The 27,440-nt window shown below is 44.5% G+C and overlaps 1 protein-coding gene across 1 annotated transcript in view; it reads left to right on the forward strand.

The window, feature by feature from the left end:
• The window catches only part of LOC8041011 (kinesin-like protein KIF28P), a 153,678-nt gene that overhangs the window by 93,193 nt on the left and 33,045 nt on the right, over nt 1-27,440 (forward strand). Inside the window, exons 11-16 of the mRNA XM_040213056.3 lie at nt 1,665-1,820; nt 3,663-3,787; nt 5,272-5,432; nt 6,417-6,548; nt 12,445-12,599; nt 21,029-21,177. Coding sequence (XP_040068990.3) covers nt 1,665-1,820; nt 3,663-3,787; nt 5,272-5,432; nt 6,417-6,548; nt 12,445-12,599; nt 21,029-21,177 — 878 coding nt within the window. The remainder of the gene's footprint in view (nt 1-1,664; nt 1,821-3,662; nt 3,788-5,271; nt 5,433-6,416; nt 6,549-12,444; nt 12,600-21,028; nt 21,178-27,440) is intronic.

A 27,440-nucleotide genomic window follows, 5' to 3' on the forward strand; every position in this document is an offset into this window, starting at 1 on the left:
CCCCTCTAGTGATGCCACTGATCTAGCTAATTATCTTAAAACACTTTGCGTGAGTTATATAAAAATATTGGAAAATTGGAATGCTTTATTTGTTAATCATATTGGAATCATCGCTGCACGAAAGCCTAATTAGTAAAGTTGTTTCCACCGTCTCTGAGACGCAATTTGTTATCACACAAAAAAAAATATCTGGAGAAACTAAGGTCCGTTCCTGTATTTAGAGATGTTTGCTACCTAATATAAAATTTCATTAAAAACAAAAGATAGATGTGTCACCACTAAGATTGCCCTTATTTGTATACTCCCTCTCGTTTTTAACCGGCTTCTATAAAGCAGATCCATAGTGTTTCCAAGATTGTTACAACACCTAGGTGCCGTATGCTTGCGCAGTAGTTGTGTCACAATTTTTAATGTTTCTTGTGAGAAATATATATATTCTATCGGACAGGTTAGTTCTTATTTTGTGAGATATTCTGAATGACTACTTCCATTTATTGAAATAAGTTTTCTCGCCATTTCACACGCTCGGTATAATTATTTTTTTCTTGTGGATACTGAGTTAGGGAGGCAAGACGGGCTAGGGCTCTTTTTAAGACATGCGGTAGGTGATTAAAATCTCAATATTTAGTAGACATCCGAATTGGTTTTTAGAAACTAGAATGGCCAGCCCAGAGGGCAGTTTGGCGATACCTTTGCATTGGCAAACTGACAATAGCAGGTCCAGCTCACTTGGCGTCATTTTGACCCCCTCCCCCCTCACTCACCACGACTCACCTGCCGTCGCTCGACCCGCCTGGCGGCTGCTTTGGTAACTGCAGTCTATTCAATGGGATACGTACGTTTCGAAGTACTGCGTCTAGATTGCGTTTCAGCTCTGCTCTATGCAGGCTCTATGAAACGCACTGTTATGAAACGAAAATCTAGATGGCGCTTCGAACGACGGCAAGCGGCTTGAGGTGAGTGAGGGCGGTACTCCCTTCCGCAGGAGTTCCACAACTGAGGTAATCTAGTAACGTTGCTTGTGGGCGGCTATTGTGCTACTTTGCACTAAACAGGGTGACATAACGGACACAATACAACAATCGGCAATGTCTAGTTCTTTATATTACGCAAGGAGCCAAGAAAGCTTCTCGTTCATTATGATTCCAAGACGGTGCACATAATTTGTGTTATGATAATGAGCGAGCTAAAAGCCGTCGCTTTTTCGTTAAGAGCTGTAGCTGGCGAAACACTTCATAAGTTGATGCTAGTTAAGGTTAACGTTGCTGATAACTTAGAATGTCTTGCGAGCTGCCAGTTGGACATTGAATGTGGTACGCCCTTTCCTTGATCCAAGTAAAGGCATCGAACTGGAGAATCGTCACGCAGCAAGTAGCACTAGTTGTTTCGACATGCCTTTTATATTAATTGTAACAAATAAAACTGTTAGGAGCTTGAATCTTGTAACTTTATTTTCTAAGACTCTATAAACAGCTGATGATATTTTATTAGTTATGAACGCCATTGGTTAACTGTAAGCAGTTATATCTGTGAGCGAGTCATGGATTCAGTTGCTTAATTGCACAGCATAGAAGAGATAAATTAACATATGGAAGAAAATATGTTTTAGTCTTGTATGAAGCAAAGTTCAAAGTTGTCTAATTCCGTCTCCTTTTGGTACCTAGCGGAGCGCACAAAAGAAATCAGAAACCTGGTTCGGGTAAACGAAGACCCCACGGACAAGCTGGTCCGTGACCTACGTCAGGAAAATGAAGCCTTACGCAAGAAGCTAGCCCGCGGAAGTGCCGACAGTGTTCTCAGAGCCGGTCTTACGGACAGCGGTGAGATATTTCTTTTCATTTATATGCCTTAGATATATTTTTAAGATATTTATATGTGGAAAATATAACTTTTGTGTAGGTGCAACACGCTTGTGAGGTAAAAGAAGCTCGAAAATCTACCCCGTGAAAACCTGCAACCATAACTTATATTTTATCAAAAAAAAAGGCCACATAAACTAGCAAAGCGTTAGATGATCGTTTACACGTTTTTCTTGTGTTTTTTTTTTTCATTTGCCGAACAAATGGTTTTTTTTTTACAAATAGTTCTTTTTTTGTTTTTGTTTCATAGACTGATTACTCGAGGACCCACGGTTCGGTCACTGGAAGTTTAGCTGTTTATTTGGCTCAATCTGTATTTAAGTAAAGAAGGCTGCACGAAATAATGGCACTGCAGGCTAAAAATGTTTTATAAGAAATATCACATTCATAAGCGAAAGAATTGTATTACTCCGGTATTATTTGAGGGTGAAACCCAGTGCATCCAGGGTGTCGGAAAAAAACAAAAACAAATGAGAAAAACGAAGCAGAACAATATTTTGGACGGAACGAAAAGGCAGTGGAAACCATGTTGCAACTTAACCCGAGACTGGAGTATGGAACAGAGGCTTAAACGTATAAGAGGCAGGAAACGGGGAAGAAAAGTACCTTGTCCCTTTTACATTTAAGTTTCTATTTCAGACTTCAGGCTTGGGTTGAGTAGCAACATGGTAAACATCCAGCTGCTCGCCTGTACTTTAAGCGTTTTTTCAGCAAAGGATATATTATTTATATTTTTGTTCCGGAGTGAACTGTAAAATTCTCTTATTGGTTTTTTGTTCAATCGGAAATTGCAGGTTCTGCTTGTGAGACCTTACCCAGTGCGTTGAGCCGTCCTTCCTCTCGGTGCCTTTTACCTGGACTACTTAGCTTCCTGTCGTTGCAATACATCAAAACTTGCTAAAGCTTTAGAATTACGTTAAAAAAATACCTTTTTCTTAATTTTTTTTTATTTAACGGAACCTGTTTCTATGGAATGTAACGTAAACCGACACAAAACACAGGAATTGCCGACATTCTGCGTGCGTCCACATTTGCGAGGAAATACGTATGTCGGAGTTCATTCATTGCCTATGACATGGTGATAAAGACGACATTGAAATGTCACATATCGTTTCACTTGACACATTACGACACTATAAAAAGTAAAAACATTATATATACATTCTGTATCTGACCTAGGAAGAAAATTTTCGACAGCTGGACAGCTGAACATGTCTCGTTATTTAATTGCAAGATATTTCGTAAATTTAAACAACATTTGACCGACAACATCAGCAATGACGGAAAAATGTTTTCGTGCCAGTTTGTGTTTCTCTATTCGACTCCTCCTTCTCTTTCTGTATGCCGAAAGCAGAAGAGGCGACCAGTGGTGTCCAAAAGTCGAACAGTCTTCCTTTCTTTTCAACACTTCTCTTTCTCTATCTATCTCGGCTGTCTTCATCCATTGCCAAGCTTTGTGTCTGGTCAAAATGGCGGGGCTGTCTGCATTAAGAGGTGAATTTAGTCGATTCCTCACCTGATCATCGTTTTTTTTTTTGTTTTTTTTTTCTCGAAAAGCCAAGACCTTTATGCATACGGAGAAAGGAATAAACCGTTCAGAATACTCTTTACGTTATCAAAGAGATGACCAAACTCGTTGAGGTACATATTAAGAGATATGTATGTAAACTTCTATAGTATAACATTAAAAAGACAAAGTATTGTCATTTAGCTTGAGCGACTCGATGGTTCACTCATTTTCATGGGAATCTGAACTCAACCAGCGGCCATAGACGTCCCTTTTTACGTATGTGCGCCTTGCAGAAGTGAGCCAGCTGAAACAGAAGTGGGAAGACGAGATGAAAGCAGTGATCAAGGAGAACGACATTCAGATGACTCTCATGCGGCAGTCCTACGAAGAGAAGCTCAAGAACGCAACAAGGAAGCAGGTGCGTGGATTTAAATGTTCGATTCATAAAAATTTAAACTCCATTTTCGAAACTCGTTCTTTGGCAAGTCATTATTTTCTTCCGTTATGTTTTTTTTATTCTCCAAGACTCTGAGGTGATTGAAACTTAATGAATACTGCAAGAAAAATATTGCATTATTGGGCTGATTAAAATGTTTCCAAGGCATATAACATCGTGACACGAAATAGGTTCTTCGAAACACACCAATTTGGCAGTATCAAAAGAGAAGTTAATTCTTGATATTCCTTTCTTCCTCCATCACGCGCAGAAAGACACAACCTAAATGAATTCCGAGAGGCAACATTCTGTAAAGTGAAGAATTGAAAAGTGGTTCTCCTTGTCTGCCAAAACTTTAAAGGAAAGGGGTAGAGACATGCAGTCACCGTTATTCTGTGTTGGAGTATTATGTCTTTCGGCACGATTGTATTCTGAAATAATGGTAGGTAACAAAGTGGCGGCTATTTAAATATTTGTTTGATTGTTTTCTGCAATCGTCTTTATTATATTTGCGCGGGAGAGGGGGACACGAGTCCGTTTTCTCTACAAATTTAGCTACAGTTTATTATTTTCTGTGTCAGGATGTTTTATTTATTGCGGAAGGGTTAGTGAGACCACTATCGGTTATTTTAATCGTTGCCTCTCAGAGGGCCTTTTAGATCTATATGCCTGTCAGGGTTGTCCGCTTTAAATTATTCGGAATTACAATATCTCAGCTTTAAAAACCTGTTGGTTTATTTTGACGTGGCAGTAGTCCTGACGCAATTATAATTTCTAAAAATGATATGTCTCAGTCGTTTAAGTTTTCCACAAATCTCTTTATGACACGGCTATCACGATGAACTGGCTCCCCGGCAATGAGAAGCATATACATCTTTTTTGTGTGCTCGCATTCAACGTTATTCTATATCTTTCGACGAAGTGACAGTAGTGAGATACGTAAAGTAATCCCAGTTTCTCCTTGCTCAGCTTAAGCAAGTGTATCAACAAAAACAGCAACGTGATTAAATTTGTATATGGCAATAGCTTTTATTAAAATCATATATTCAAGAAGCCAAAAAAAAAGAGTGCAGGTGAGGTGGACCAGGATTTCCAGCTATATGCTGGAGTAACGGGAAGATTCAAAGCAGTAATTTTGGCTAGGTGGTTCATATGATAAAAAGTATAAATCGCCGGAAACAACAAAAACCAAGACGTAGTGCGCCCTATGCTACCTTACTCGCCTTGATAACTGCTCTTGGCGTTTCATGCGTTTCAAGAAAAAGACCGGACGATCAAATACAAAACAAAAAAAAAAATTTTCAGGCAAATCTAGGTATATATGCTTTGAGTTTATTTAGCACGTTCCAGCAATTATCCCTTAAATAGCGCCAGCTCTCGAAAATTCTCGAAACCAAGTCTACTTGGGGTTAAAGTCGGTCTTGACTTTACTTAAAGGGTGGTCCAACCTTTGTGGTTGATTCCAGAGCGCCGAGCGGTTGATCGTCGAGGAAGAAAAGAAGGCGCTGCCCCACCTGACCAACGTGAACATGGACCCGCTGCTTTCGGGCAGGATAGTGCACGTGCTTCAGAAAGGCGTCGCTACCGTCGGCAAGGCAGACGCTGATATTACGCTTCTCGGCGTAGGGTGAGTTCGTATGCGGAGCGAACGTTCGTGTGCTTCTTTCACAGGGGTTGCGACTATGTCAGAACACCGAGCTCTTATTGGATGATCGAAAAAAGAAAAAAAAAAAAAAACAGTGGGTAGACCTTAAAGCCCATAGCATTGAGGTCTACCCACTATCATTTTAATCAAAGCCATTCAGAGCTCGGCGTTGTATTGACGTCACCGCTCCTACGCAAGCAGAAGACAATTTGCTATCCGCACAGGCTGGTGCACGGATATTATTTCCGTTTTGAGTACAAACATGTGGATATAAAAACAATGCGTTTTTAATGCGAATTTTGAGAGACGAGTAAGGCATGTGGCTTTAGATATTCATTTTTGTAGGGCTTGCTTTGATAGCTCGAGCGCAAGGTCTCTAACGTTTTTTGTGCTCGCAGAACATATTGAGCACGTAAACTTCGCCATTCCTTACCGCATTGTAAGAGAAATACATGTTGATGTTTTGCGACCATGCAGTAGGTAGAGTTTCCTAAATAAGGAAATTAACGTTGGACAAGGAGCATATGACGACTGGTAGGTTCCGGCTGATCAGCCTTGCCACACGATGGCGTGTGCTTTTCGAAGCTTTTCGTGAAACACCTCCTCCCTCTTGAAAACAAAATCAAGCAAGTATAAGGAAGTGCCGCGAGACGCGATCGTTGCTGCTGCAAATTGCGTCTGTTTTTCAAAAACATCAAATCACGTAATAAATTTAAGTTGTTATTTTGCAATATCCAGAATAGATGAAATATTTACAAAGCAAGATAGCAATTTGAAATATTTTTATAGCTCGTTGTTTTGAAATAGCCGCTTGTCTCATAACTTTTACTTTTTTGGGGGGCTTTGAGATAACAAGGGTTTACAGTATAACACACGAAGCGGGTTATCGCAATGTAGATATTCTTGATTTGTTCAGAGCTCACTAACACAGCATTCTTAAGACGTTCCCTTCTGCTCTCTGTATAGGATTCAAAACAAACACGCCATACTAAAAAGAAACGACACCGAAGTGACTCTGGACAGGGCCAGCACAGAAGCACGGATTCTGGTCAACGGCGACCCTGTCACCTCTTCCGTTGCGTTGCATCACAACGACAGGTGAGAAAATGCCTACACAAAAGCACCTAGAATAATAAAAGCCCGTTCATTACAATCTTGACGTCATCAGAGTGAAATCGAGCAAAGACAACGATTGGACACAAGTGCTTCGTCAGTGCTCGGCTGGGCTTCGCGTCCAATCAATTCGCTGAAGGACGTTCGGTATAGGGTTCGGGGCTAATTGCTGAGTTGGCGTCTTCCGACTGTGATGGCGTTTTATGGAGGAAGAGTGGGGCTTTTGGAGTCCTTCATTGTACTAGATGAGATTGCTAGGGTACCCCATGCTCCCGCACTGGGCGCTGAAAATACAGGGTGAAACAAGGAGACGGCAGGCTGTTTAAATCGACCTAAAAATTCGGTTTCTTAACCTATCGCGCTACGACTTTGGGCAGCGCTGCCCACAAATGGTGCATCCTTTTCGTAAAATTTGCAAAGAGCGAACTTACCTGAGAAAAAGTAAAGAAAAAAAAAAAGGCTTAGCTCCTATGGAAATGCAGCGACGCCACCGGTCTGCAAACAACACGGCGCCGTTTCGCACGGGAGAGAAGAGATGGCGTAAGCGGTTGCGACGCCAACTGCCGCCAACGAACGAGCAGACGACGCCGAGAGCCGGCCCTTTTGCCGACAAGAACTGCAGTTCCTTGCTGTTACCGCGCGTGTCTTTTTTGTTTCCGCGACTGTCGCCGCCTGCGGAACGCGCGTCGCTTTTGAGTCGAAAAGATCGTCTGCTAAAAAGGCCGGCTCTCGGCACCGTATGCTCGTTCGTTGGCGGCGTTTGTTGCGCCATCTCTTGTCTCCCGTGTGAAACGGCGCCGCGTTGTTTGCAGGCCGCTGGCGTCGCTGCGTTTCCATAGGAGCTAAGCCTTTTTCTTTCTTTACTTTTTCACCAGGTAATTTCGCTCTTCGCAAATTTTCCATAAAAAAAATGCACCATCTACGGGCAACGCTGCACAAAGTCGTTGCGCGATAAGTTAAGAAACCGAATTTTCCGGTCGATTTAAAGAGCCTGCCCTCTCCTTGTTTCACCCTGTAGTTACGGAATAAAGATGAATCGCAATATTGATAGTGCCGGGTAACTACGAAGAGAAAATTGAATTGCGTGTGTGGAGAGGGGGAATTGAATGACGTCTCGTTATTCGAAGGCGCGCCATCTAATACGATCTTCAATTGATATAGGCAGGCTAAAATTCGGTGTGCTCAACATAGCTCTCGCACTTAAATTATATACTTGTAACTTTATTAATTTAAAAGTTGCACTGGATGGGATTCTGACAATATCTGGAACTATATTCAATAAACAATGTGACAATAAATCTCCTTATAGCCACCCACAGCTTAATATTCGTTAAGATGAAGCCATCTTATCTTATAATTCACACCGGGTATCTCTTAATTTGTTGTGAGCTATACATATCTGCGAAAAATTTAATTATCCAACAAGATCGCCATAGTCGCTGAAACCTTCACAGACGTATGGGGTGGCTTATTATTTCAGGATTTTCCTTCCGTTAATCGTTCTCCGCCGTGCGTAATGATCACAAAATGTCGCAATCATTCTAACTGTTCTAAATTCTAAAAAAAACTAAATTCAGGGGATCCGCTGAGTCCCGCGTTTCTTACGTCGTCAACAGGGAGTTTTTCTAGATAGATTTCGCCGTCTCACAACGCTCTCCGCAGCCCTCTATAATACCTGGAACTCTACAGTCAAAGCCATCGGCGCGCAGGCGCAGTAGTGGCTTCTTCGTTGCCGAATGGCTTAGCGGAGGCGAAAACGCTGTCTACGAAAACTCACACATCATGAATATAGCCGTCCGACGTGCCTCAGTGTTTTAACTTGCTAAAAAAACTATGCGCCTAAACAAAATTTAAACAATTTTTTTTTATTGTTTAAAGGTTTTAAGACATAATAAACAGTTCAAGCTCTCAAGGATCTTTATGCAAGACCACTCCTTTTGCTTGCAAGAAGAAAATCGTCCGCTTGGAACCTTCAGTGTACAAGGCATTCGCAACACAATAAAAGTAAGAAATAAGACGACAGATATACGGGCTTAGGCTACGGATCACTAAAGAGGGCCGTCTTTTGGCGGTTTTATTGTTACAGCGTTGAAAACGTGGCACTGCCTTACAATAGCAGAGCTAAGGACACGTTATATCCGTCGCAGTGTACGTATTTATAGCACAAAATATTGTTTTCGAATATTATGAATATAAAAATGGTGGCCACTGATTTCATCATAGCCTGCATGAACAGTGAAGCGAAACACCACGTGTTCTCTTCTCTCCAGTTGATAACCTATATGAAATATGAATGGCAGATGTTAAATGCAAGGTGCGGTAAAGGAGACATACAGACATTCTTGAGACTGAGAAGCATGCATGTATGCATTGTATTTTTCATCTCAGACACAAAGTCGAAGGTGCTGAGACAAAAAAAGTCAAAGTTGTCTTCTGAACAGATGAATATCAGATTATTTCATTATACGGTCTTTAGTTTAAAATAGTGTTGATATTTGCTAATTATTTACGAATATCAAAGCGGCGACCAAAGTGCCGTCTATATGCCTACAATATATTTGTTCTAGAAATGGAAGTACTGCATTTCCTGGTTGTGAGAAAAGATTAAAAGCGTCCTCAAGATGTTGCCTTTTTAAATAAAGTAGCACTTCCTCACGAATAACATAATGCTGCTTTTTTTTAAATTTTGATTAAGTTTAAAAGATTTCTCACCATTGTGCGCAACGTGGCGCTCCCAGCCTTATGATGTTAAACACTCTTGAGACTAACGACTTTCTTCATACGTTTAGCGATTTTCAGCCTTGTAGTGCGAGAAATTGAAATTTGGAAGGTGGCGAAATAATAGAGAAGTTCGAATAAGGTTATCGTTTTTCCCCAAAGTCTAGAACATTCTATAGTTGTAATCAATCCATGACAAATAACTTAGGTTCGGTTGCAAGCTAGTGTCATTTTGTAGTCACATTTCCTTACTTTCAGCGAAACTTTTGCCAATGACACGAACGCTAGCGACGTCATTGCCGCTGCAAAATTGTCCGTGTCATTGCGGTTGCATGTCCGTGTCCTTGTCATTGCAAAATTGTCCGTGTTATTGCCGTTGCAAATTGGAAACGTGCTTATAACTTATTTGGGCGTGAATGTAGAAATGCGTTTTCCAAGTCTCCAACATAAAGTATATCCGATAAAGTACAACAAAATTAAGAAACAATGAAAGACGTTGTGATTCTTGTAATGCCGAATCAGAGCGCAGCTCTTGAGGAGGAGAGAAGGGTACGGAGAGGAGGGTGTGTCCGTCCTTCTCCTCCTCGGTTGCTACTCTTCCTCATCCCCTCCTTTTCCTCTCCTCCCCCTCCTTCCTCCTCTTCATCTCTTCCTCCCCAACTCCACCCTCCCCCTCCTCCATCCTCCTCTCTTTCTCTTCCCCTCCTCCCTTCCTCCTCCTTCCCCTCATCCTCCCACTCCTTTCCTACCCTCCCTTCCCTCCCTCCTCTCCTGTGACGTCACTTGTCACCCTCTTGGCGTCACTTGTCACCCTCGTGACGTTACTCGTGACCCTAGTGACCCTTGTCACGTCACGTGGGATGTCTTTATGGGCAACCTCCTACAATGCATCGCGCGGTTACGAGTGACGTCACCCGTGACCCTACTGACCCTGGTGACGTCACGTGTGGCGTCATTTTGGGAAACGTCCCATGATGCAACGCGCGGTTACACCGACGGCGACGGCGACACCGCTGAAGCCGGAAACGGGCGCCTAAGAGCCGCGCTGTAATAAGAAAGATATAGAGTTCTAAACTTGGAGGCTGGTTTCTGGAAGTTCCAAGTGACGGGAAAAGAGTCAGGCACCGCTACTATAAAATTGTCCTCCTTCTAAAGTGTGTGGATCTTGCCAGTGAATCATCGAGCTGCAAGAATATGCGACCGTGAAATCGGAAAGATGGAGGTGTGTTTTGGCGGGTTTTATGAAAACAGCAAGATAATTAGGTAACAGCATTGGACATCCTTCTCTGCATAAAAACGATCCGAGTAAAAAAAAAAAAAAAAAGCCTTTCTACAGCGTTCTTTTTTTTAATTTATTATATTATTTCTAAACATATGATAGCAATATATTGCCTTAAAAAGAAAAAAAAGAAATCAAACATCCTTCCGCGGCGTCTGAAATTCAGTCGGTTCTAGCGGCTTCTGTAGATTCCTTCTTATTATTTTTTTTTATCTTTGAGTTGGCAACACTACTCTCATTTCTAAATTACTCGGTACTTTAACCTCGTTATTAAGTAGCCTTGCGGAGCACCAAAACTACAAAGTAAATTAAGTAGAAAGAGTAGAAGAGCCCAGCTTAGACAGCATATTAAAAAAGTAGAAAAGGGTCTAATGCTTATCTTAATCTTGCTCGAAGTTAACAATTTAAGTAGTGCTTTGTGTAATCAATTAAGAAAAACTTCTGCCGAGCATAATGACTTTACATGTGATCTAACGTATCGGTGCAAACATACATTTTGTGCATATAAAGCCTTAACGTACGCGACGGCTCCCGCAGTGTTTGTACTAACAATGCTCGTCAAGTAATATAACTGGTTATGTGACGCGAATGCCGTCCCGCGCTTTTCGACAGAGCGCGGTAGATACCCATGTCAATGTCTTGTCACCCTAATAAATTGCACTTTAGCTTATTGTATTACAATTTAGCTTATTGTACAAAATAATAGGTATCATCAATTTTATAGTTAATAGAGATGAGGATTACTAGAACAATATGCTGACACGTATATCAAAGCAGTAAAGATTATTTCCATTACTACTACGACAAGCGTTAATATTGCTGTAATATTAAAGTTAACCTATCCTGTCACTCAGTAACTAGATGAAATAGCGTTACAATCTTACTATCAGCTAGTGAGATAACAGTCAGAATATGTTTGAACCCTAGTGGTGTGATACTATTGTATCGTATTGATTCCGAACTAAACCTCCCAGAAAACCTGTTGAGACTGCTAAATATTATAAAGGTCAAAGTTTTTGTACGCTATTTTACACAGGGTAATTTTCTAGCAAGCCGAGCCAAGGTTTCAACATGTTTTGGTGCATTTCAGCAAGCCGAAACCAAAGAAATAAGCACGTTCATTGCCTAGAGTAAGTCAGGATATTTTTTTTTGTATTTTGCCCAATAAAATGACTTACTAAAATTATTTAATGAACGTTTGAAACATTTAATTCAGAGCGAAGGTTCCAATAACAAAGCTGTAGAGCGTCCTCAGATATACCCAATTCAGGTCTTTTTTTTTTTTTTTTTGTTAAGAAACTTTAACACGGCTCTTTTTTTCTGTACTTAAAGAAATCCCGCCAATAACGAAAAAAAAAACACGTGACTTGGCGCTTGCGCGTCTTGTATTGCAGCACTCTCAGCCGTGGCTCGAATAAACTAGGCTCTGCTTGCTAAAGAGAGCACTGTTAACGGGGCGCTGTTGCCAGATACGCGTCTCGGGGTTTTCACAAAAATGTTTTTTTTTTCCTGATTTTATCTAAATCACGCCTTTCGTCTTTAGTTAAGACAAAAGAACCGTCTAACACGAAACAGGAAAGGTTTCCTGTTGAAAACCAATGAGTTGTATGTTTCTGAGGGGGATCTACAACTTTGTCATTAGAACTTTTGCTCGAAATGAAATATTTCAAAAGTTCATTATTTCATTTTAATTAATTATTTCATTGGCCAAAATACAAAGAAACTTGACTTGCTCTAAGCAATGAACATACTTACTTCTTTGGTTTCGTCTTCATAAAATGCATTAAAATATTTTAAACCACGGCTAACGTTACGTAGATACCCTGTATGATCATCCGTAGAAAGAAGAGTGATTTGGTTTATGCTTTTCTCTACTGGAAACAGGATAGTGTTTGGCCAGACCCAGTTGTACGTGTTCGTGAACCCGAGACAGGCCGACAGGCACGACACGACCAAGTATCCGGATGTCACCTACGAATCAGCGCAGGAGGAGATTGCATCCAAGGCTGGGATCAAATTCAACGAGGATGACTCCATCGGTAACTGAATATCATTCGTATTACTTTTTTGTAATCTTAAACATTGCTTTAATAAGTCTATTGACCTCAATGGGTATTGAGATCGTCGATAGAATTTTGTGGTCAGGAACGGGCCCCTTCGGTTTTGGACAGAACGAGATTTTTTCCGAGAACCTTGTGTCAATTTTCTCCAACTTTGTAGGGCAATAGCGTGCTAGATTTTTATCGTGCGTCATTGTTTTCAATTGTATTTTTCATTCCAGTAATGGTTGCAAAGAACATTGATAGCGATTGTTTATTTTTTTTTCTTTCCTCGCAAACTTAGTAAATAAAAGATTTACAAAAAAAAGTATATTAAAGACTGTATTACGGCGTGGCCGAAGCAAGACGGGTGTTAAATCCTAAGGTCTTGCCAAATCGTTCACACCTTCAGATGGATATAAAATATTGGTCAGTAAATATTCATTAGATAACCGCCACTGCGTTTCAATTTATACAGAAGTATTATAAAGGTAAATCTTATAAGAAGGGTGGGTAATCACTACTTTATCGGGTAGACGGTAGCCGACAGCAGCCACTCTCGGCTAATATGTATACTACTGTAGAAGTAGTAGGTGTAAATATAAAAGAGTTCTATTTCATCACACATCACGTAAGAGCAAAATGTAAATACGCATCGTTCAGCTTTACACGCCTTACTTCTTTACAAATTTGACCCAAGCAATCTATACAGAAAAATTGATCCGTGCATTACAAAACGGTTATCCTGTCATCAAACTAAAGTCGGCGAAAATAATAAACTTCATATTGCCAGTTGGTGTCGTGCATAAACAGCAACAAACACGAAGTTCTGCAATTTTATATGCATATATAAGTATGATGAAGCAATTCTGAGCTAGAAATTGAGTTTATACCAATTAGTTGAAAATAAAATTGTCTCGTGTCGTTTATAGCTAGAGACTTGTCTTTCATACTTATACTGAGAGCCGACGTCTCTGCATGTTTGCATGTGAGCGACAGGTCAAACTATAACTTGGCGCAATATCAACTCAGCAAGTCTACTTAGGCATTTTATTTATTAAAGTTAGTGCGCGCTCATAAGGGCTATGCCGTATTGAACTCGCCCAAATGGCCTATGGCGACTTACAGCTTAAAGGACGCATGGCGTGGCGAGCCCGAAGCGCGTTATTATTCTTGCTCGGCCAATAAAGTTAAAGCATTATCGGATAGAAGCTCTGAAAAACAAATCATACACAAATACACCTGACCATAAAAGGCAGCACCCTGCTTTCCTTGAGCTGCCAAGGACTTTAGCGGAGTTTCAATTGTTGCCGCCCTTCGAAATACACAAACATTTATACAATCCCACATGAATTTAAAAACAAAACAAAACATTTAGAGCAATTAGTGCGGTATTTTCACGAATGACAATGAATGAGACGATGGTAACTCAAGGAACTAAACGTTTAATGGGGCGAACTTCCACCAAAAACAAATATGAAAAAGATGATAATAGTTGAGCTTCGCGGGCGTCGATGTCGACGTAAGAGCGGGATCGTACGCTGGAGCGAGGCTGACTCCGCTCGCCATGCGAAGTTCCTTATGTACCCTCGTAGGTTTCTGGATCATTCGGCGTACAACTTTCGGTGCGTAGAGCATTCGGAACTCAATCAGATGAGAATGTTCTCGAACTTATGAGAAGACCAAGCCGAAAGAATAAATAAAAGAACAGTCCGCTGACTGGAATCGAACCTACACCTTCCGTGCGACACTCAAGCGCGGTAACCGCCCGGCCACCGCTCGGCCACGCACACGCTTGCTCGCCGACGCGCGTAGCAATACTCCCCCCTTTAAAAGCGCATCGTCCCGATGCGACGTGCCTGGAAACAAAACAGCACAACGAACAAAAATAATGGAAGACTACGTAGACTTGCGCAACACAAACCTATCGAGCGTATTACAAAACACAATTCACAGTCCTATCGATCGTAGTACGGCTTGAGGCGCACGACGTGGACGACTTCCGGTCGCGGAGGGCGGTGTGATGAAGTGCGTGTTCCGTCGGGCATCACATTGTTGTTCAGATCCCTGAGTCGACGAAGCACTTTGTAGGGTCCAAATTAGCTCTTCAGGAGTTTCTCGCTGAGACTACGGCGGTGAATCGGTGTCCACACCCACACCCTGTCTCCGGGCTGGAAGTGGACATCGCGACGACGAAAGTTATAGCGGCCAGTGTCGACACGTTGCTGGGCTTCAATCCGAAGTCCGGCGAGCTGACGGACTTCTGCTCGTTGAGCAACCACCTGGGCGTCGTCGCTTCCGTCGACAACCGTTTCGTGGGGTCACATAGCGTGCAGCATTGCCATTACCTTGCGTCCATGCACCATCTGAAAGGGTGTCACACCAGTGGCCTCTTGTACGGCCGTGTTGTGGGCAAATGTGACGTACGGCAACACCTCGTCCCATGTCTTGTGCTCCACGTCGACGTACATGAAGATCATGTCGGCGATGGTTTTGTTTAGGTGTTCCGTCAGCCCATTAGTCTGAGGATGGTACGCTGTGGTTCGCCGGTGGTTGTGTGGCTCAAACGGAGGATCTCCTGCATCAGCTGGGCCATCAACGATGACCCACGGTTGGTTATGAGGACTTCGGGGGCGCCGTGCCGGAGGACAATGGACTCAATGGAAAACTTGGCGACTTCAACAGCCGTACGTGATAGAAGCGCTTTAGTTTCGGCTTACCATGTGAGATAATCGCTTGCAATGATTATTTATTGGTTTCCTTGCGTCGATGGTGGATATGGTTCAAGTAAATTCATTTTGATTTGCTGGAATGGGGCAGATGGCGGCGCCATAGGCTGAAGAAGTGCCGCCGGTGTCGTCGCTGGTTTCTTCCGTCGTCGGCACTCGTGGCAAGATCGAGTGTAGTGGTGGATTGTCTTCGCAAACTTGGGCCAGTAGTACTTTTCGCGTATCCTGGCAAGAGTCCTGCTGCAGCCAAGGTGTCCCGCCGTCGGGTCTTCCGTGGCTGGCGTGAAATATTTCCTCTCGAAAACTGGAAGAGGTCACCAACAGCCACGCCGTGTTGTTGTTATTGAAGTTCTCCTTGTAAAGCACACCTTGTCGGATAGAGAAAGTTGGCAGTGTTCGTACGAGAACGCGGGGAACGGCGCTTTCTTGTCCCTCTATGTGCTCAATCAGTGCTCGCAGCTCAGGGTCGTCTAGTTTGAGAGCTGCCATGTCGCTGACATTCAAGGCGCCGAGGAAATACTCATCGTCGTCGTCTTTGGTGCAGGCAGGACTGGCCTCGACTGGGGCCCTTGAAAGGCAGTTAGCGTCGTTGTGCTTCCGGCCGGACTTGGAAACCACGGTCATGTCGGACTCCTGCAGCCGTAGGCTCCAGCGGGCGAGGCGTCCGGAGGGGTCCTTCAGATTCGCCAGCCAGCAGAGCGAGTGGTGGTCTGTGACCACGCGAAAAGCACTTGCATAAAATTATGGGCGAAACTGTGTTATTGCCCAGACGACAGCGAGGCACTCCTTTTCAGTCGTTGGGTAGCTCCTTTCCGCGTTAGACAGCGTCCGACTTGCGTATGCCATGACTCGCCCTGCCCCGTCCTGCATTTGGACTAGCACCACACCCAGTACGATGTTACTGGCGTCGGCGTAGATCTCTGTTTCAGCGAACTGGTCGAAATGGCCAAGAATTGGGGGCGTCGAGTGTCTTCGTTTCAGCTCGTCGAATGACCGCTGGTGTTCTTCTGTCCACTCGAACTTTACAGCGTCCATTTTAAGGTGCGTCAGCGGTGCGGACAGCTTGGCGAAGTCTCGAACAAAGCGCCTGCAGTCGGCACAGAGCCTGAGAGATCTTCTCATGGTCTTTTTGTCAGACGGCGGAGTAAATGCATCTAGGGCGCGGACTTCTGAGGATCAGGAAAAACACCTTTGTTGTTCCCGACGTGGCCAAGAAACTTTAGTTCCCCATAGGCGAACCGACACTTTGTTTGCTTAAGTGACAGGTCGGCGCTCTTGATGGCTTGAAGCACGGTTCGAAGTCGTCTCCGGTGCTCTTCGAAAGAATACCACGACATCGTCCAGGTAGACGAGGCAGCTCTGCAATTTTAGACCTGCCAGCATCGTGTCCATCACACGCTGGAACGTAGCCGGTGCTGTACGAAGTCCGAACGGCACCACTTTGAGCTCGTACAGCCCGTCGAGAGTGACGAAGTCAGTTTTCTCGCGGTCGCGTTCGTCGACTTCAATTTCCCAGTAGCCACTTCTCAGGTCCAACGACGAAAACTATCGGGAGTGGCGCAGTCAGTCTAGCGTATAATCAATACGGGGAAGCGGATACATGTTCTTCTTTTTCAAGGCGTTCATCTCGACGATAGTCTACGCAGAAACTCAGCGTTCCGCCCTTCTTCTTCACAAGGACGACTGGGGAGACCCACGGACTTCTTGAGGGTTGACTGATGTCGTCATTGAGCATTTCCTGGACTTTATTTTGAATCACCTTCCTTCTTTTTAAGGAAACTCTGTACGGCGACTGGTGGACAGGGAGTGCGTCGTCGTCGGTAACAATGCGACGTTTCGCCATTGGTGTTTGGCGAACTTACGACGACGTGGTAACACGGTCACTGTATTCGGCCAGGAGATCAACCAGTTGCCGGCGCTTAAGGGCCGGGAGCTCGGAGTCGATGTCGAGCTGCGGTGGAGACGTGCTCTTCTGCTGGGACGACAATGTTTCTCAGCGATTGCGGTGACCACGGCTGGCACCTGAAGCTCCTCGACGTGGCCCACGGTGGTACCCTTCGTTAGGTGCTGCGGGCTCCCCTCGAAAGTTTGTCACGAGAACATTTGTGCGTCCTTTTTGGAGATCCGTTACGCCTCATGCGACGCCAATTCTTCTTTCAGGGAGCAGTTGGACGCTGCCTTCCAGAAAAGCTTCACCGTGCATGGCTGCGTTTGTTATGACGGTTAGAAAAACTCTCGACCGCGGCGCAAGGTTCACATGGTTGGAAACAACTCGGATCATCGATTGACGTCGTGCTGGTCTCCACCGAAGACAGAGCAGGCTTTCGCAACGTCAACTGGTTTGCCCCTCGGTCGATGACGGCGCCATACTCACAAAGAAAGTCAATTCTGAGGATAGCGTCCCTCGAAAAGTCTTGCAGAACGACGAACTTGACAGAGACGTTTCAACGTGGATCTCGACGCGAGCAGTGCATCTCCCAGCTGGTGTGATAAGGTGCCCACCGGCGCTTCGTATCTGAGGGCCTGCCCACTGCGTTGTCACTTTTCGCAGGCGGCGAGAGGGCGTCCCACTTAAGACTGAGTAGTCTGCTCCGGTGTGCATGAGTGCTGATTCCTCGTGGCCGTGGATAATAACGTTTAGGTTGTTGGACACCAAAACAGGAGCGTCGTTGCGATGCTCAGCGTCGGGAGAGTAGGAGTGCTCCGTTGTTCTTGAAGGCTCTTTACTTCGGTCGTCTTCGGCAACGCAACCTCCAGGCGTTGCCGCGCTTAGTTTTCCCGGCGACGCGGGGGAGACAGGCTCTCTCGGCGGGGTCGGGGCCCTGGAAACGCTGAACGTCTGGGTGACGGTGAGCGGGATTCACGGCAGAAAGGTGATGTTGAGGATGGGGAACGTCGAAGGTACTTCTGGATTTCGTGAGGGCGTCCGCCGTACCTAGAGCGTGGGTCGTTCGGGTGGAACCCACGCAGTCCAAGTCGGCGGTAGGTGCATCCACAATAAATTTGGTTGGTTTCCCCGGAGTAGTAGCAGAGCGGGCGTCGGTCGGCCGTTCGCCACACGTCAGTCTTCCTCTTCGAGGATCGCTCCGGGCGGACGTACAGAGCTTGTTCCTCTTAACGCTGATGATACTGCGACGTTTGGGTGCCTCTTCGGGGTGGCTCCGGGGCCTGGCGGGGCGCTTGCGGCAGTCGTCGACCCACGGCGGCGTAGCTCAACTTCGGTACTCCTGGCGTCGTCATGTTGATGGAAATTTCAGGTTGGACCGCCCGTTTGGCTTCTTCGCGCACAATCTCGGCGATGGAGATTGTGACTGAACAACTCGAGGCTGGCAGCAACCTGCTGAGTTCCTCGCGAACGACGTCCCGGATAGTGTCGCGGATGTCCGGGGTTACAGGGGAGGTTTAGCCACTAAACAGGGTGGATGCAGCGACGCCTGAATGTCGTTGGTAGTGGGAAGCGTGCGCATGGAGGGCCTGCTCGATGTTGCGCGCCTCCGTGACGAAGCTTTTTACGGTGGTCGGCGGGTTGCGGACGAGGCCTCCCAAGATATCATCCCTTACACCTCGCATCAGGATCCTCAACTTTTTGTCGGTGGCTTGAAGGTCGGCGAGAGCGACGAGGTGCAGAACATCCTCGAAGAAACTGGTGATGGTCTCGTTTGCGCCATGTGTCCTCATTCGAGAAAGGTCCTCGGCCCTCTCCCGTCGATACAGGTTTGTGAACGTCCGTCTCAGCTCATTCTTGCAGGCGGTTCACGAGATCAACGAAGTCTCGTGATTCTCAAACCAGTGCCTGGCCGTTCCCTCGAGCGCGAAGTGAAAATGCTGCAGGCGCTGTTCGTCCGATCATCGGTTGTGCTGGGCCACTCGCTCGTGCTGTGGTAGCCAGTGCTCGATGTCTTCATTAGGTTCCCCATGGAAGGACGCGGGCGTACGGGCAGCGACGGGTAGGACAACGACGGGTGGTGTGGTCATCGCCGTGGTCTTCTTTTATGTCTGAGGCAGGGGTCCGAGTTTCGGAGGTTGTTTTTTGGTACGACAGCTTGCTCGGGCGTCGGCGTCTTCAGCGAAGGGTAGTCTTCCATGGCTGAGTAGTTCACTTGGCCGGGATGTCTTCGTAGGTGTACGCTCCACGTGCATCAACAGCGATACCCAGCACCTCCACCAAACTGCCACGAATGACAATGAACGAAGCGACGGTAACTGGACTAACTAAACGTTTAATGGGGCGAACGTGTGCCAAAAACAAAAATGAAACAGGCGATAACAGTAGAGCGTCGCGGGCGTCAATGACGGCGTAACAGCCGGATCGTACGCTGGGGCGAGACTGACTCCGCTCGCCATGCGGAGTCCCTTATGTACCTTCCTAGGTTTCTGGATCATTCGCCGTAGAACTTTTGGTGCGTAGAACATTCGGAACTCGATCAGACGAGAATGTTCTCGAACTTATGAGAAGGCCAAGTTGAAAGAATAAATAAAAGAACTGTCTGCTGACTGAAGTTGAACCTATACCTTCCGTGCGACAGACAAGCGCGGTAACCGCTCGGCCACGCACGCACTTGCTCGCCGACGCACGTGGAAGTATTTCCCTGCGAGCGTCTGCACTAATTTATTAAAGAATAAAAATAAAACCTGCGCATCAGCAGCATGCTATTAACGGCAAGTAGACGGCTGCTACTTTAACTTGCATGATTCGATGCTTCGGCTCAAAGAAAAGTGGCCGCATGTATTTTCGCAATTCGCTACACGTGAACTAGTTGCCGGAGAATTATGGGTTTACGTTAATGCCAATCCTGTATTTGTTTAGTTGCTCTGCCATTGATGAAGTCTCCAGACAAAGACATTCTCCGTCCACGATGTGTAGACTTAACTCACAAGGGGGCGGTTGAACTATCGCCAAAAATGGCTGCTTCCAGGAAAACAAAAGGAATGAAGAAAAGCGGATATCCTTATAGTGTGAACCAAACGTAAACCTCTAGAAACATGGAAAATCATACGAACCAGTGTGACCAAACGGCAAGAGGCGAGTCTCATAGCGCGCAGACTATGGCGTAATTATCAGGAGATTCACAAACTAAAATCGATATTAGGTAGTGTTGGCAGTAACGCGTTATAAGCAACGGGAGTTATGGGTAACACACTGCTTTTTTCGTTAACGTAGTAACGTACTCGTTCATGTTTCAAAAGAGTAACGGGTAACCAACTAACGCTACTTATTTTAAGCAACGGGTAACGTAGCTTCGTTACTTGTTACTTCTTTTTACCAAAACTCTAAAAGAAATTGAACTTCAAGTTTTTTTCGCATTTTTAGGCGCCGAATTATGTGAATTCGGTTATTTTTGTGGCTTTTTTTCGTTTTGTTTTGTACTCATTTAGGTGAAACCGTAAAAAGATAAAGTAGTTATGTTCAGTTTCTGCATGGCCATAATGTTTCTTGAAATATGGAGCTTATGCATACCTGTATCGTCAAAACTGTAAAACGCGTTAATTCACGATTTAAAAAAGGTAACGCAAAAGTCAAGGGTGTTACTTTTTATCGGTAACGGTAACGCGTTCCTTCTATTTTGAAGTAACGAATGTCAGTAACGCGTTCCTTTTATTTGAAAGTAACGAGTAACCTGTTTCGTTACTTTTTTTCGGTAAGGCCCACAACCCTAATACCACGCCCTCCATATGTGAAACATGTTTTGTTTTGTCCAGAGACGGCGTTGCTCAATCGGGATCTGGTGGAAGTGTTGCCGCGGATCGAGGAAGCAAACGCCATGAGCGAGGAGCTGGACAGAGGCGTCCACTTCGAGGTTCTGCTCGTTGCTCCTCAACTACTCGGGAAACAACTCGGTCGCACTGAGGTAAAGCTTCATCCCAGACATGTCTAATCTGCGTTTAAAGGGGCACTGACACCCCAAAGGTCGTATTTATTTTTATTGTCTAAAACGATGCAAGTTGCAGTCATAGACACGCAAAAAAAACCGCATCGCGAAAAAAAATTTTCCCGCGCGCGCGCGCGCCTTTTTATTTTTGGCGTTTGATTTTCCCGCCTCTCGCCTCCTCGCTTCTTTTGATCGGTGACGTCAAAAATCAGGAAATTTAGAAGCTTTGTAGGCGACATCTCTATAACATTTAATTACGGCAATCCTAAAACATGTTTTTTAACGCAATTGCGAACGCACTACGGCCCTTCTTTTTGAAATACCAAAAATCGGGAGTTCGTTGTGGTGCCGTCTCCTGGATTTGTATCCTCCAACGGAAAACAGGCGACACCGCTCAAAACCGGTCCGCCTCAACGCGGGCGCTCGCTCCTTTCCTCCTCGCTTTGGGTCGCCATGGCAACAGCCGGGAGTGGTGAAAGGAAGTCGACTCTCAGGTCTCCGCAATTTTTGACGTCAAGGCACCGGTGCCGATCGCGCGGGAACTTCGAATTCGGCATTTGGAAATTGTTTTTTTACTTCACAAATACTGAATTCCCAAATTTCAAATTTTGAGGGTAATGTCCCGGCATCGTTTTCAATCGTTTCGGATAATAAAAAAAATTATGATTTTGATGTGTCAGTGCCCCTTTAAGGTCTCGCAGAAATCTGAAGCCTCTTTCTTCCCGCTAAGTTTCATCGGAGAGCCAATCGCTCTTATCTGCAAAGCAAGCTCGGCGAATGACGAGGATCATAATAGGCATCGACCAGAAAAAAAAAAAAAAACAATCTGCGCTGTGAAGCATGGTTGAACATGGTGAAACATGAAGCTCAGTGACTCAGCACACCGTAGATTACACCGAATGGCTCTTCATGTGCTCTGCGGGAAAGTGGACATTGCATGGTTTTTTAATGAGGAACACAATTTCACTGACTGCGTGGGAAACTGCATAGAAAAATATATTTGTTAGCTTGTATTATAGCTATTTCTACGCTTTTCTGTGGGTGGCGTCCGTGAGCGGGTCATCTGACTGTCATCCGTATAATCTATTGCGGAAATAGCTTCTGTGGTGCAGTCACAGATGGCGCAAAAATCGCACGGCCTGGCGAATCCAGGGCATCTCAGTATCGTTCGACAGCTAATAAAATTGCTGCATTCACAAATAAGAACACCGACGTACGAATCCCCGAGAAAGACCTGCGGTCACACTAACCTGCGCCCTGCATTTCTTAAGCTGTATGTGACTATGTATTCACTCCGAAAAAAGAGCTGTGAATTCGCTTTCCTGCATGTCACGAAAGAACAGAGGATGGTCAACAATACCAAATCCCAGAAATTGAGCAAAGATAGGATTAGACTAAGAAATTCGATGTGCTCAGGGACGATTAGCAGGTCATTTCAGCTGTTCACCCTCCCCGTGCACGTCGCTTTTTTTTTTCTTTTAGATTTTATGATCCAAACTTCGTGCTTCGCTGTGATCAGTCAATGGTTCACCGTGACTGGCTGGTTCTGTGTTCTGCAGGAAATTGACCTTGGAATTGTTTTCATTATAATTGATAGAGCTACATGCAAGAATTTTATATCAATGAACCGTTACTTAGTTTGTATACCACCTGATTTAGTGAATATTGGTAGTATTTTGGATACTCGAATAATTAGGGCTTATGAGCAGACTTGTATATTGTCACAACTTTACGTCACAGCCTAAAAAGGTTCCCTTTTTCTCGTCAGCCCAGCCCGAGATGTTAAGGTAGAAGATGCACACTCACTAAAATTGCGCACCGTCACGCGCTCATTTTCATGTCATAGGCCTTCATTTGCTATCGGTCAGCGCGTCTGACCAGCCTGATGTGGCATGGCCCTCACTTTCTATAAAGCATCGTACCTATGCTTCACCAAAGCAAATGGCGTGGATGAAGTAAGTAGGTTTCAGTCCGAACACATTTACGACTTCTGGAGGTATACGGAGCGTCGTGAGCAGAGTGTCGAACCGATATTTTTATCGGTTCGGTTCCGGTTCGGGTTCACGGCTTTCGGTTCGGTTCCGGTTCAGTTCCGGGGAGCAAAAAATATCGGTTCAAACCGGTTCGAACCGGTTCGAACCGGTTTGAACCGCTAAATTGAGAATATATTTTTCGCGTTGTTTTGGCAATATACACAAATTACGCCGTGAAACGAGTAATTATATAGTTTATTCAATCGTCCATGCAATTTACTTCTGTTTTTAGGTGCCAAAAATATTAAATTTAGTTATTTAATTTCGACGCAAGAGTAGAAAAAAATCTACCCTAACATACATAACGTCGTCTTCATACGACTCCATATCCCTTTGTTTACCAGTAACATATATTTTACCTGAATCGAAATGTTAAAGTACAAGAGTAAAGGAGTTGAGCTGGCTGGTACATACCTGTAAATAGATCAGCTTCAAATTTAGAACTATACTGTATTTTATTGTGCTTTCTTCGTGTTTAAGTAAAATTCGAAAGTTCAAGCTGATCTATTTACACGGTATAAAATGTTGTCGCAAAGTGTAGTAGGTCGCCTAAAATACCCGTGATTGGTACAACTTTGTGTCGCAGTGTTAAAAATGAAATCGTGATTGTGTCCTTGAACTAAAGAATTAATTACATCGCATAAAATTATGAAATGAGCACCTCGGTGCTCATGCTAATTATGAAATAAGGTTTACGAAATACACTTCACAATATATATGTATATGACGACGACACAACTGAGATAAAAGCAATGAAATTTTCAAAATGTAACAAACATTTTAGGATAATTCCTTTCTGTCTATTTTTTATAGAAACACCGAGCGGCAATCCAAATGCGTGTTGTTCTTACTAAACATTGTTTACACTCAGCACCGCATGCATGCCACTAATCATGCAGCAAGGAGGAATCGCAATTGTTCACTCTAATCTATACGCACCTTCGCACTCAGATCGAATGGCCCAAAATAGCGCTTGCCCAAGTGAACATTTTCTTATGCAGAATAAGCTGGCATAGCCTGGCTGTTGAGGTTTGTTCTTGACAAGATGCCGGTCAATTTAATTTGCAAATGAGCATCGCCTTTGCGAACTGGTGATTTTAACTCGGTAGCGTTAAGGAGCTCATGTCGCAGAAGAGCCGATGTCAGTGGCGTGACTGGAAAATCCTGATTGGTCGATAGGTTCATGACGTCAGAGCTACATACCCTCGCGCAAGAATTTCAAGCAACCCACAATGCTCAAGTGAAACGTGACATCACGCGTGAAATGAGAGTGATTAAAACATGACATGTAATGCGAATTAAAGGTCGCCGTATGTCTCAAATGATTTCACTTTTGAAAGTAATTATTTTGCCTTAAAGAAAAAAAATTAAGAATTTTAGGCGGGATTCGAACCCACGACCCTTTAGTTGCGAGTCAGCCGCTTTTGACTAGGAACGGCGCGAGCGCCTGGCACGACAAGTACGTGCTTTTTGGTAACAGCTTTTTGGCTAGCAAAGTAGTTTCCGGAGTCACGCTTTTTGGTCTGCGCCAAGAATGCAGGGAAGATGAACCTTTACACCAAATTATGCTTTTAAAACCGCAACCCGTCATTGCTTTTATTTTGCACCCCGTGAAGTTTAGATGTGTCATAAAACGACATCGGGTTGGAATGTTCATGACTTTTCCGAGACGTACTGGTCCTAGTCTGGCCCAAGTATACTCGCACAGGCTGCCACTGATTCAGACGCTTCTTTGTCGCGGTGAAATTGCGAGGATTAAATGAGACTATTTCTTTTAGTCTTGCCTTCCCAAAGATTGATGTTGCAATTGTAGGATCGAAACCACCGCCTGACGACAGTCGAGCGCAGCTCGTGGATTGGACAGGAGGACTGCGTGAGCACCGTACATCGACTCGTAACAGTCAATACCTCGGTGGACACTTGGGTAGTGGCTCGTGTCCAACCACTGCGGTGATGAGAATAGCCGAACTCTAACATTACCTGGAGCTCCGCACGCGTTCTCTTCCTTTAAATCCCCAGCGCGGGGATATTATTAACGTTGGCGGCATAAGATAGGCACCAGGCCACATGGCCGCTTCTGGCTCCGAGTTGAGAGGATGAACGATGCTCATATTTCTCGAATTTTTTGGCGACTGCCATTGCCTAGAAAAAATAGCAAAGCCAAGTTCAAGCAGTTATTAACGTTAGGGAGTGATCCTGAGTAGTATTTAGTGATGTATAGAAATATTTTTATAGCTCCTTTAAGCAAAGTACGGAGGGAGTCGAAACTTGGGCAATAACTTGAGAACGACGCTCGTGTGAGACTTACAGCGACTGCCAACGTTCGGCTGTCTCTCTGAGGTCACTAAAATATTTTTTTTTGTATTCCTTCCGCACACACGTGCAGTTCTATGTAACGTCATATTAATAAGTCGCATTTGGTAATTTCAGTACTTCCATTCTCAGGGACATCTTTCGGATGCAGTTCAGCAACAACGAAAAAATATTTGGGTGCCTCAATAATGTAAAATGGGTCTTGCAACATTTTTTCTTCTACTTTCAAGAAATAGTGTTACGAAATAGCCCCTAACGTTGAAAGCTTGCGGAAACATCCATTAGTTTTCCCCTAATAGCAGATGCAGAAAAAATAAAGGAAAGAGACAGCTATCGATATCTCCTCAACTCGCAATATAAACAAGCGGCCACGTGATCTGATACCGCCAGTGTTCATCACAGTCATGTTCTAGGCGGCTAGGGTTTGGAAAGCAAAAGCTTGGGCTGAGCTTCAGATATTCTTAGAGTTGGGCTATTATAATATGTAATTGACATGAGCCGTTACCCTAATGTTTGGCGGTGCTGATTGTCATGAACCCGAGCACTCGACTAGGGGTTATGAAAATTGCTTACATCACGGTGTCACGTGACTCTCGGTGCGAAATCGTGATGTCATGTTATGTCATGCTGTCAACAATGTTAATACATCTAGTGACTTCCTCAAATTAAATCGAGTTGACGCAGTGAGTCACGTGACAACACGTATTGACACCATGACTTCACGAGGTCACGTGACATGTATTGACACCAGGACGTCACGTGACAACGTGACACATGGTTAATAATAGTGCCATGAAAACCCACAACTTAGCATACTTTTCAAATCTGTATTTGACGATTTGATCCATAGAAAGAAATACTGCAGCCGCCAATTCTTTATTCCCATATGTTCATTTTGTGATACTAACAAAAAAGAAAAAAGAAAAGAAATATTACCGTGAACCGTTTTGAACCGGTTACCGTTCTATTTTTTTCGGTTCGGTTCCGGTTCAGTTCCAAGATGGCGGCGAAGATTTCGGTTCGGTTCAGTTCCGGTTCGGCTAAAAATAACGGTTCTGTTCCGGTTTTCGGTTCGGTTCGGTTCCGGTTCGACACCCTGGTCGTGAGGAACGAAGTCCGCCATCCCGGACCACTTCGTATGTAATGTCACTCACCCGAGAAATGACTTTGTACTGGTCAAAATTATTTCGGAGAGGTTTCTTACTGAGCCTTTTTCGTCAAATAAAAGTTGAGACCCACACCTGATCACCCGGTGAAAATCAGAAGTCTCGGCGGAGTAGGTTATAGCGACAGGCGTCCACGAGCTGCTGTTGGCAAATCCGCACTTTCGTAAGTGGTCGTGCTTCTTCTGCTCATCCTAATAAGGCGTCCGTGTCCCTCCCCGCCTTGTTCGAGGATTGATGCATCATGCCATTAAGCGTAGCTGTAGACTCAATGCCTCAAACTAGTCGAAACAGCATGGGACCCCTTCTCCAGGGTCATTTTCGTCGTGGGACCCGTTGTTTTATATGTGGCCAATTTGTACGCTAACGTGACGTAAGGATGAATTTCGTCCCACGTTTTGTGTTTGACGGCAACGTACATACACAACATATAGGGATGGTGTTATTGAGGTACTTTGTTAGGCCGTTTGTTTGTGGGTGATATACCGTTGTTTTTCTGGTAGTCGTTTGACTGAATCTTATGATGTCTTATTTAAGCTGGGCTGTGAGCAGTCCACGATCCGTTATGACGACCTTTGGATCTCCATGACACAAGTGGATGTCTTGCACGAATAATGTTCACTTCCATTGCGGTTCCTTCTGGTAGCGTCCCTGTTTCGGCGTACCGTGTAAAGTAGTCCGTCGCGATGATGATCCACTTGGTTCCTAATAGCCGATTCACACGACAGACCGA

Source organism: Ixodes scapularis, unplaced genomic scaffold, assembly GCF_016920785.2.
Source record: "Ixodes scapularis isolate PalLabHiFi unplaced genomic scaffold, ASM1692078v2 PGA_scaffold0__279_contigs__length_252992795, whole genome shotgun sequence".
NCBI classification, from domain to species: domain Eukaryota; kingdom Metazoa; phylum Arthropoda; class Arachnida; order Ixodida; family Ixodidae; genus Ixodes; species Ixodes scapularis.